Raw genomic sequence first — 11,956 nt, 5'->3', positions numbered from 1 at the left:
GACTGAGCCGCCCAGGCGCCCCTTGTTTATGTATTTATTAGTTGAAGGACATTTGGGTGGTTTCTACCTTTTACTTATAATCAGTAATGCTACTATGAACATTTATGTTCAAGTTTTTGTGTAATGATAGGTTTTTGGTTTTTCTGGCTAATTGTAGGAAGGAAATGCTGGATCATATCATAAACTGTGTTTAACACTATGAGAAGCTGCCAGTTTTCTCAGGCAGCTACACCATTTTAGACTTCTACCAGCAATGTATGAGGGCTCCCGTTTTTCTACATCCTTGTTGACACTTGTTCTTTTCCTTTTTTTGTTGTTGTATCCATTCTAGTGGGTGTGAAATGGTAATCATTGTGGCTTTGAGTTGCATTTCTCTGATAGCTAATGATAGCATCTTTTAATGTACTTATTGTCCATTTGTGTATCTTCTTTGGAGAAATGTCTATTCAGATTCTTTGCCATTATTATTCTAGATACAAGTCTCTTACCAGATTTACAAAAATTTTCTACCACTCTGTGGTCCATCTTACCACTTCCTTGATGATACTCTGTGAACCACAAAACTTTTTAATTTTGATAAAGTCCAGTGTATTTCTTTTATTGCTTATGCTTTTGGTATCATAGCTAAGAAACTATTGCCAAATCCAAAATCATAAAATTTAAGCCAACATTTTCATCTAAGAGTTTTATAATTTTAGCTCATGTATAGGTCTTTGATCCATTTGGAGTTAATCTTTATATGGTGTGAGGTAAGGGCCAAACTTCATTCTTTTGCATGTAGACAGTCAATTGGCCTACCAACATTTAAAGTCTGTTTCCCTTTTGAATTGTCTTGGCACCCCAGGGACTTTTTTTGAAGCTGATTTTGCTTGCTTTTTAAGGTTCATCTCCTACAACTACTACCTCTCATGCCTGTTATCACTCTACTTTGCATGTAGTCCCATGAACATAACCATGTTCTTTCATGCCTCTCTTTCTACCTACTATCTTCTGCTAAGAAACATTCATTTCCCCCTTTTCCTGTCTTGAATCTTGAAGATCCCCCTAAAGTGCCATTTTTGTACATGAAGCTTTTCCCAATACTCTCCTCTCCCCATCCCTAGGCAGAAATAGTAATTTTCCTCTCTGTTTTTTTTAAAGCATACTTATTTATTCTGAGAGAGAGAGAGCATGGGCAAGGAAGGAGCAGAGAGAGAGGGAGAGAGAATCCCAAGCAGGTTCCATACTATCAGCGCAGAGCCCAATGCAGGACTTGCTCTCACGAACCATGAGATCATGCATGACTTGAGCCAAAATCAAGAGTTGGACTCTTAACCAACTGAGCCACCCAGCATCTCTTTTCCTCTCAGTTTTAATGGTGCCTTGTACCTATGCCTACTATACCATTCGTCAGTCAACCTGTTTTCCTTGAGGGCTTTTCTCTCTGGGCTTTAGGATTTAACACTGTGCCTGCCATGAAGTAGATGTTGGTTGAATGAATGTGACAAACATTATAGTGAGTTTTTAATAATGCTCATTTTATTCCACTTTTATATTCTGAGATTATGTCCTCCTTTATTTGGTATTGAAATATCCTTTTATAAAGTGATGTAGTAGGTGGTGAGTTTTTTTTTGTTTTGTTTTTTGTTTTTTAATGTGATAACACAATGATGCCTCCTTGTTTTATAATTTTTTAACTTTGCCTGGTCTGTGAAATCTTTAAAAGTTTAGGAAACACTAAACTAGAGAGGCGCTCTTTTTAAATGCATGGTATTTAATAGGTAGGTAATACAATAGCTAATAGATAACATGTATTGAGTATGCTATCTGCCAGTTACTGTTCTGAGTAAGTTACATTGCTTTCTTCTTAATTTCTATTATTTTCCGCCCTGTGTGTGAGCAGTCAGAAGGAGCAGTTCCCAGTTCATCATCTGCTGTAGGCCCTGTAATGAAAACTTCTGGGCAGCAGCCAGTGTGTGTGAGCCAGGCCCCCGTGGGAACCTGCAAGCCTGCTGCTCCCTCTGTCATCAGTGCCACGTCCCTGGTGCCCACACCAAACACAATCTCTGGAAAAGCCACCGTATCAGGTCAGTTGTATCATAATATTTTTTCTCTCTCCCTTCTTTGCGCTAGAATATTTTGGTCTTAAGCAGTATTTTGTATAAGTTAAAAAAAAATTAACCCAGCAACATTTTCCACATAGCTGCTTTTCAGATAATTTATTTTTCTTTAAAATCTACACAAATGGGGCGCCTGAGTGGCTCATTCAGTTAAGCATTGGACTCTTGATCTCAGCTCAGGTCTTGATCTTAGGGTCGTGAGTTCAATCCCACATTGGGCTCCACACTGGGCATGAAGCCTACTTAAAAAACATAATAATAATAAAATAAAATCTACATGTGGATTTTTAAGTCTGAGCTGGTTTCATGGATTGAATAATAATTTTTAAGTGATATAATAAAACTTTAGCCATCTGGAACTCTGGAGTATTTTAGCTGCTTTCATAATGTAATTTTGTGGAGAACTGAGAGTTTACTCTCCTTAAAGTAACATTATCTTTTTTTTGTTTCATCATCAGTTTTGAATGGAACATGTTACAAAACATTATCCATACTCTTTGCTTTCATAAACAAAGTATATAAATTACCCTTGATGACTCCAAGTCACGATTTTTAACATTAGTTATTATACTGGGTAGTGTTAGAGTGATGTGTATGAGGCCTGGTAAGGTGTATATTTTTTGTGCCAGCACTAAATGGTCCCAGAAGAGTGTGTCTTTTACTTCTTTGGTTAACTTGCAGCATAAATCCTGGAGCCAGGTTGCCTTAGTTAAAATAACTTGCTTCATTTTCCTTGGCTGAAAATCAGGTTGATACTAATACCTACCTCATACAGTTGAGAGAATGAAATGAGTTAATATGTAAATGGTTAGAATGCTGTCTGACATGTAGTAGCTGTTATATAAATAATGGCCGCTATTAGCGTGTTTAATGTTGTGTAGTCCACATTCCTTTTAATTTTAAGATCTGAAAAGCTGTGAAAACCAAAGGTGTTTTTTTGTTTCTTTGTTTGCATAACTAATTTTAGTGTGAAATCTGACCTTCATTGACAGGCTATTTGTACGACTTAAAATGAAAATTTGTGTTTTGCCACAAAAATACTAAGGTGCTTGGATGACACTGTGTGGCCCCACATGCCAGGGGACTGATATAATATACAGCATTGCTTCTCAAACTTGAAAGATCAGTTTTTCTGCTTGTTTTTGTACAATCTAATACAGACAGATACTTCTGTAAAATACTGTAAGAACGTCAGCAGGGGTGCATGGGTGACATTAGTTAAGCGTCCAACTCTTGGTTTCAGCTCAGGTCATGATCTTGCAGTTTTGTGGGTTTGAGACCCACATTGGGCTCTGAGCTGGCAGAACAGAGCTTGCTTGGGATTCTCTCTCTTTCCTCCTCTGTCTGCCCCTCCCTCCATTTGCGCTGTCTCTCTCTCTTTCTCTCTCTCTCTCTCTCTCTCAAATAAACTTTTTGAAAAAATTATTTTTAAAAATGTCAACAACAATGTCACAATGTTACAGAAGTTTCCAAACACTCTTAGTTTTTGTATTGCCTTGTTGTAGATTGATAAAAGCTTATCAGGTTGCACTGACAGAAAAAACTGTCGCTGAGATATATGTTACACACACACACACACACACACACACACACACACACACACACACACACATATATTAATACATGCATGCACACACATAACCTTAGTACCCTTGGATAAAAGATTGTGGATGTTGTTCTTATAGCTGTTATTACTACATTCCACACACAACTCCAAACCAAGCCCCTGTGTCCTTTTGTTTTTTGGCTAGTTCAAGACCAAAAGATTAAAGCTGGTAGAGTTTCCCATGACTTCCACCTACCTGCCAGTTACCATTGACGAAGTTCTAGTACAGGGAGTGCTGTTCTTTGCTCATAGAATGTTCGCAGGCACCATGTTAAGCCCGGAGTAGAAATTACAGAAATAGAGGGTTGCTATTATGAGAAATAAATGCCCTCCCACTTTCTAATTAAGTATTTTACATGAAATAAATGAAATCTTCCTGCTTTAAGTTCTTATATCCTGGGATGCTGCTGATGAAATTTGCTGTATATAATGTTTTCATAAAGTAATCAAACTATTTTCTGCTGCTCATTAATTTTTTGTGTGGGTGTTGCCTCTTTATATAACTGAGGTATAATTATTAATTTTTTAGTTCAATTTTTTGTGTACATTATGGACTGTTCTGAACAAGGTCATTATTAGGACTGGAGCAGAGTGAGCAAGGGAGTCAGAGTGATGGGGGCCAAGTCACATAGGGTCTGTGTAGGTCATTTTAAGAACTTTGACTTTCAGGGGAGTTTGGGTGGCTCAGTCAGTTGAGTGTCTGCACTTGATTTCAGCTCAGGTCATGATCCCAGGGTCATGGGATCGAGCCCTGTGTCGGGCTCCGGGCTAAGCATTGGAGCCTGTTTAAGGTTCTCAATCTCTGTCTCTCCATCCCTCTGCCCCTCTCCCTTACTAGTGTGCTCTCTCTCTCTCTAAAATTAAACATTAAAAAAAATTTTTTTTAAAAAAAAAGATCTTAAGAACTTTGACTTTTACACCAAGGGAAGCCATTGGAGGGTTTTAAACTAAGGAGTAACATTATCTGCCTTACCTTTCAATAGAATCACTGGCTGCAGCATTTAGACTAAACTGGGGGACACAAGATAGAAGCAGAGAACAGACCAAAAAGTGGACACTAAGAAAGAAAATTCGGTGATGTGTCAGGAGTCCTGGCAACATCAGACTAAAAGGAGTTCCAGAAAGAAAACAGGAAATAGTGGGAAGAAAATGATCCAAGAAATGAAACAGTTTATCTCAGAATTGAAAAGAACAAACTCCCAAGTTCAAAAGACAGTGTCCAACACAATGAATGAAAGGTGCTTCACACAGAGGCACAGTTTGTTCACAAAATCAGAACACCAGGGACAAGGTGAAAGTCTTACAAGTTGTCAGAAGAAGAAGTAGAAAAACTCAGAAATTACATTATCATTGGGCTTCTCAGCAGTACTGGAAGTTGTGATACTGCTTTTCAGAATTCTAGGGGACAATTATTTTCAGTTGAGAATTCTGTAGTCAGGCAGATTGTTATGGAGAGTGAGGGCAGAAATATTTTCTGACAGGCACAGTTCTAAATGTATTTCCTATGTGCCCTGTCTCAAGACATTACTAAAATACATGTTTTTTATCAGAGCGAAGAGGTGTAGACTTAGAAGAAGAAACAGGGTCCGATATAGAAGGAAGGTAAAGGGAAGTCCCAGTGTAATGGTGAAGAATGTTTGCAGTATGACAGCTGTGCAGCAGGCCTAGGAAACAGAGTGGAGCAGATCAGAGCTCTTCAGAAAAGATACCTTTTATAAAAATGGAACCATAAGAGAGATTTGACTGCAGGGAGAATTATGTAAAGGAGCAGCTTATGGCATTTTTGAGGGAAGTGGGAAGACTTAGTAAGATTTTGAAGGAGAGCCAAGCAACTGAAAAAGGAGGAAATGTTAACACCAGAGAACAAAATGGAATCGTTGTATGGTATTCTTTGAATCAGTAGAGAACAGTTCTTGGTGGACAGGGAAAGAGAAGGTTATAAGTGCCTTAAAATGCCCAGATCTACACTAATAATAAGTCAATGTGTAACATCAAAATGTTACATCAAAATTAGTCAAGGCCTGTAGTATACATTTTCTTTTAAAAATACTGAGATATAGGGGCACCTGGGTGGCTCAGTCAGTTGAGCGTCCGACTTTGGCTCAGGCCATGATCTCACAGCTTGTGAGTTCGAGTGCCGTGTCAGGCTCTGTGCTGGCAGCTCAGAGCCTGGAGCCTGCTTCAGATTCTGTGCCTCCCTCTCTTTCTGCCCCAACCCACTCACATTCTGTCTCTTGCAAAAATAAAAAACATTAAAAATAAATAAATAAATAAATAAATAAATAAATAAATAAATAAATAAATAAATAAATAAAATGCCGACATATATATTAAAAAACAGGGCCAAAACGGTTGAAAGTGGATACTGCTAGGGAACTACATGAGGATAGGAAGGTGGAGGAAAGGATGACTATATTTAATTAAAAGCCTTTTCAGCACTTTTTTTACTTTTCAACTGATAAGCATGTAATATTTTGATAAAAATAAGAATTTGAAAAATATGAAAAATCGAGTCATTGTCCTTTTTTTTAATAGTTTGTTTTTTTTAAATAGTTTATTTTTTAATTTATATCCAAGTTAGCATATAGTGCAACAATGATTTCAGGAGTAGATTCCTTAATGCCTTTACCCATTTAGCCCATCCCCCCTTCCTCAACCCCTCCAGCAACCCTCTGTTCTCTATATTTAAGAGTCTCTTATGTTTTTTCCCCCTCCTTGTTTTTATATTATTTTTGCTTTCCTTCCCTTATGTTCATCTGTTCTGTATCTTAAAGTCCTCATATGAATGAAGTCATATGATATTTGTCTTTCTCTGACTAATTTTGCTTAGCATAATATCCTCTAGTTCCATCCACATAGTTGCAAATAGTAAGATTTCATTTTTGACTGCCGAGTAATACTCCATATACCACATCTTTATCCATTCATCCATCGATGGTTTTGGGGGCTCTTTCCATACTTTGGGTATTGTTGATAGTTCTGCTGTAAACATTGGGGTGCATGTGCCCCTTTGAAACAGCATACCTATATCCCTTTGGTAAATACCTGGTAGTGTAATTGCTCGGTCCTAAGGTAGTTCTATTCCTGATTTTTTGAGGAACCTCCATACTGTTTTCCAGAGTGTCTGTACCAGTTTGCATTCCCACCAGCAGTGCAAAAGAGATCCTTTTTCTCCACATCCTCGCCAACATCTGTTGTTGCCTGAGTTGTTAATGTTATCCATTCTGACAGGTGTGAGGTGGTATCTCATTGTGGTTTTGATTTGTATTTCCCTGATGATGAGTGATGTTGAACATTTTTTCATATGTTGGCCATCTGGATGTCTTCTTGGAGAAGTGTCAATTCATGTCTTTAGCCCATTTCTTCACTGGATTATTTGGTTTTTGGGTGTTGAGTTTGATAAGTTCTTTATAGATTTTGATACTAATCCTTTATCTGATATGTCGTTTGCAAATAATTTCTCCTATTCCATCAGTTGCCTTTTAGTTTTGCTGATTGTTTCCTTCACTGTGCAGAAGAAGCTTTTTATTTTGATGAGGTCCCAGTAGTTCATTTTTGTTCTTGTTTCCCTTGCTTCCAGAGACGTGTTGAGTACGAAGTTGTTGCAGCCGAGGTCAAAGAGGTTTTTGCCTGCTTTCTCCTCAAGGATTTTGATGGCTTCCTGTCTTACATTTAGTCTTTCATCCATTTGTAGTTTATTTTTGTGTACGGTGTAAGAAAGTGGTCCAGGTTTGTTCTTCTGCATGTCGCTGTCTAGTTTTCCCAGCACCACTTGCTGAAGAGACTGTCTTTATTCCATTGGATAGTCTTTTCCTGCTTTGTCAAAGATTAGTTGGCCATACATTTGTGGGTCCATTTCTGGGTTGTCTATTCTGTTCCACTGATCTAAGTGTCTGTTTTTGTACATCACTGTTGTTCCTTTTGAGGGTACATCTCGGTATGAACTTACTACCTAGGGGCACCTGGGTGGCTCAGTTAAATGTCCAATTTGGGCTCAGGGCATGATCTCACAGTTGGTGGGATGGAGCCCTGCGTCAGGCTTTATGCTGACAGCATGGAGCCTGCTTGAGATTCCCTGTCTCCCTCTCTCTCTGTTCCTCCCCTCCTTGTGTGTGTGCTCTCCCTCCCTCTTGCTCTTAAAAATAAATAAACATTAAAAAAAAAAAAAAACAACTTACAATCTGATTTGACATTCATCTGTTCCAAAGAAAGATTTTTATAAGGCTTTTTTTCAGAAAGGTTTTAAGATTATTATTTTCCTTTTACACATACATACCCTCTGCTTTCCAATGTCTTAAAGTATCTTTAGCCTCTAAGCTGTTTTTTTTCCTATTGCTGTTTTTAAGTGTGTGACAGCATGTGTTTGTGTTGTGTCTTTTGTGCTGTCTCACAGTAACTGCCTATTGTTTTTACCGGCCTCTGAATGCCTCCAATAGTTGAATAGTGGAAATGGGAATATGGAAGTTTAGCCTAAAAGGAAAGTGGAAGAGGGTGACCCTTTCTAAAATGACAGGTGGAGGGGCACCTGGCTGGCTCAGTTGGTAGAGCATGCGACTCTTGATCTTGGAGTTGTGAGTTTGAGCCCCACATTGGGGGTAGAGTTTACTTAAAAATAATAATAATAGGTGGAGAATGTTTGATGTTTGAAAGATGAGAACTGCACACAAGTAGGAAATTAGAAGGTATGGTGAGTACACAGATAGGAGTATTTGATCTATAAGGATGGTGTGAAGGGGATGCAGATAAACTGGGATGAGCTTAAAATGGACTCTGAATACTTTGAAACTAATTTTGGAAACATTCTCTGGGCAGCCAGGAGCTAGAGAAGGTTTTAAAGTAAGAAAATGACAGTTAACCAAATCAGAAGACAGAATTTTATATTCAGTTTGTACCTGTCACAGCTATATACAAAACACAGAAATTGTCACAGAAAACAAACATGGAAAGAACTGTCTTAAAATGTTAATACTGTTCTTGCTGTGGTTGGGCTTTCGGGGATTTTTTTCTCTTTTTTATTGTTTTATTTATTTATTTATTTTGAGAGAGAGAGAGAGAGAGAAAGAAAGAAAGAAAGAAAGAGGAAGAAAGAGAGAAAGAGAGAATCCCCAGCAGGCTATATACTACCAGAGCCCAGTGCGGGGCTTGAACTCACAAACTGTGAGATCATGACGTGAGCCGAAATCAAGAGTTGGATGGCCAACCAACTGAGCCATGCAGGCGCCCCTACTTTTTCTCTTTTTTTAATTTTAATTTTTTTAATACTTTTTCATGTTTTCTCTTGTTGATTAGTGTTGCTTTTCCAAAAATTTCTGTTACTTCATGATTACGGAGCAAAAATAAATCCTCACTGTCACGTCATTGTTTTCATTGTGAAATCTGTCACATCCATTGCTTCCAGCTCTCTGTTTACTGAAGGGGTGGATGTCCTAAGAACTTCCTCCTGTGAGGAAAGGTGAATGCTGAAGAAGGCAGGACTCTCAGAAAGCATCTGATCTTCAGCTTGGCCTTATCTTCCAACTTATTTTAGGATTGCTAAAGATTCACTCCAGCCAATCCAATCCCCAGCAGGCTGTCCTGACGATCCCCAGCCAGCTCAAGCCACTCAGTGTAAATACATCTGGAGGTGTACAGACCATACTGATGCCTGTGAATAAAGGTAAGTCCTTCACCCACGGGTTTCGGCTGCCACCAGGACTGTTGGCAGGGGCGTCTGGGGGGTGGTTCCCAGGCTCCCCTCCCCATTTGGTCTTCCCTTTAGCCATCAGAGTTGTCCTTGGCATTTTGAACTCTGGGACACCATAAACCCCAGATGACCCATCGGCTTCTAAATAACTCCCCATTTCTAAAGTTGAGTAGCAGGGGAACATTTTAAGTGTTCAGGAGAGTTCCAAGCTAATTGGATTTTTATTTTCTTAGTGACAAGCCCCCATTTCCACAGTGGAAGATAATAAAAGCTCAGTTACCCTGGTGCTAATAGTAAACAGCCTACCCTACCTTGTCACATCACTGTATTAATAAGGACCTTTTTAATGTACTGAAATTGTTCTTGTGCCTTTAGTCTAAAATGGGGCCATCACCTGGGAGTTAGGTCATCATTAGAATGATTTCTGTATTTCTTACATCCTCTCCCTTTTTTTCCCTGTTAGTGGTTCAGTCATTTTCTGCCAACAAATCACCTGCCATTCTGCCTGTAGCTTCCCCAAACCCAGTTGTCCCCAGCTCTGCTCCAGCAGCTGTTACAAAAGGTAGGTGTTTCTCACGGTATTTTTGCCCAGAAGTTTCGTGCAAGGCGTTACCGTAATCTGGGTCCCTTCAAGTTTCAGCATCTGTGAATCAGTCCCTTCAGAAATACTTAGAGTATTTTAGAGTAGACCTGACATTGAGGGAAATGCAGAGATGTTTAAAGCAGCATTTCTGTCCTCCAAGAACTTACAATCAGGTTGAACTGAGTTGTAGACAGCAGGCAGTGATTGATAACTCCAGCATAAGTGAGCTGGAAAATGTGAATGTGAAATGTTTTGGTCTAGGATGTCTGGTCAGGGTTGGTGGGGTGTGGAGTGGGTGTGGAGGTGTAGGACTTTGTGCGGGGCAGGGATTATAACCTAGACTTAAGAAGGGTGAAGCATGTTAAGCTGTGGAGGGGGAAGGGGCGTGCCAGATTGAGGGAGCAGTAGGGTTTGTTTGGGGGAAGTAAACCAATTAGGGGACTCACCTAGGGTGTATCGTTGTAAAGGAGCTTTAGGTGGGGCCAAACTTTGGCAGGCTGGCAAGGGGGACATTTCTGACTACTGAGTAGATTGAGATAGTGCAATGGGTTAGAGCAACACATTTTGAAATCTGTAACATCTGTAATAATGATAGCTACCATGTGTTAAGAGCCTGAAGGATACCAGGAACCTTGCTGGCTACTTTATATATATCACTAATTATCACAGTCCTTCAGGATAGCTATTATGCCCGTATTACAGATGAGGAAAGTGAAGTTTGGAGATAGTAAGTATCTACTTCCCAAATCTTGAAAGTTAAAAAGCAGTGTAGTCAGAATTTGAAGTAGGTCTGCTTCTCAGGCATGCTGGATCTTTCACAGTAGTCTTGAAGAAAGGTGAATTTGTTACTTACAGCATGACCAACTAAAACATGGATTTGCTGATTACAGTCCTTGCCTGTTTTTAAAAAAAGGTTTTTTTTTAACATTATTTATTTTTGAGAGACAGAGCATGAGCGGGGGAGGGGCAGAGAGAAGGAGACACAGAATCCAAAGCAGGATCCAGGCTCTGAGCTGTCAGCACAGAGCCTGATGCGGGGCTCGAACCCACAAACTGTGAGATCATGACCTGAGCCGATGTCGGATGCTCAGCCGACTGAGCCACCCAGACGCCCCTCCCCTGCCTGTTTTTTAAATTTTTTTTTTTTTCAACGTTTTTTATTTATTTTTGGGACAGAGAGAGACAGAGCATGAACGGGGGAGGGGCAGAGAGAGAGGGAGACACAGAATCGGAAACAGGCTCCAGGCTCCGAGCCATCAGCCCAGAGCCTGACGCGGGGCTCGAACTCACGGACCGCGAGATCGTGACCTGGCTGAAGTCGGACGCCCAACCGACTGCGCCACCCAGGCGCCCCTCCCCTGCCTGTTTTTTAAATAAAAGTAATTGGCACCCAACCATTCCCATTTATTTACATATTATTGGTGGATGCTCTGCCACCTCAGAGTTAATCAGTTGCACCCGGGGTCATATGACCCACAGAGCCTAAAATATTTACTGGTTAGTCCTTTATAGGAAAAGTTTGTCAACCTCTGATCAAAAGATTGCTAATAAAAGAATTGGATTAGTCTGGACCAGTAGTTCTCCTCAATAGTAGCTATATTTCATAGGCCTTCCTCATGCAGATTCTGATTCAGTTAAATTTTTTTTTAGGTTTATTTATTTTGAGAGAGAGAGAGAGAGACAGCGCAAGTGGGGGAAGGGCAGAGAGAGAGGGAGAGAGAGAATCCCAAGCAGGCTCCATGCTGTCTGCCCAGAGCGCGACATGGGACTCACACTCAGGAAACTGTGAGATCACGACCTGAGCCGAAACCAAGAGTCAGATGCTCAAGCGAATGAGCCACCCAGGCACCCCTGACTCAGTTAATTTTGGACTGGGGTCAGGACATCTGTTTTTATTTTAATTATAAAATTTTGTATATTGAAATGCAAAGATAATTAGCATACCATTTGATGAGTTTTATTATAAACCCATGTAACCCATTTTC

General features: G+C 39.8%; 1 protein-coding gene across 5 annotated transcripts in view; it reads left to right on the top strand.

The window, feature by feature from the left end:
- Positions 1-11,956, top strand: part of YEATS2 (YEATS domain containing 2) — a 112,536-nt gene that overhangs the window by 85,387 nt on the left and 15,193 nt on the right. For all 5 annotated transcript variants that reach the window (XM_053903597.1, XM_053903593.1, XM_053903594.1 and 2 more), the window contains 3 exons: positions 1,883-2,066; positions 9,233-9,361; positions 9,852-9,950. In XM_053903597.1, coding sequence (XP_053759572.1) covers positions 1,883-2,066; positions 9,233-9,361; positions 9,852-9,950 — 412 coding nt within the window. The remainder of the gene's footprint in view (positions 1-1,882; positions 2,067-9,232; positions 9,362-9,851; positions 9,951-11,956) is intronic.

The sequence above is a fragment of the Panthera pardus genome, unplaced genomic scaffold (assembly GCF_024362965.1).
Source record: "Panthera pardus isolate Hobbes unplaced genomic scaffold, ASM2436296v1 HiC_scaffold_16, whole genome shotgun sequence".
Taxonomy (NCBI): domain Eukaryota; kingdom Metazoa; phylum Chordata; class Mammalia; order Carnivora; family Felidae; genus Panthera; species Panthera pardus.
Note: the sequence above shows the minus strand (reverse complement) of the source record. Positions and strands in the feature narration are given on the sequence as shown.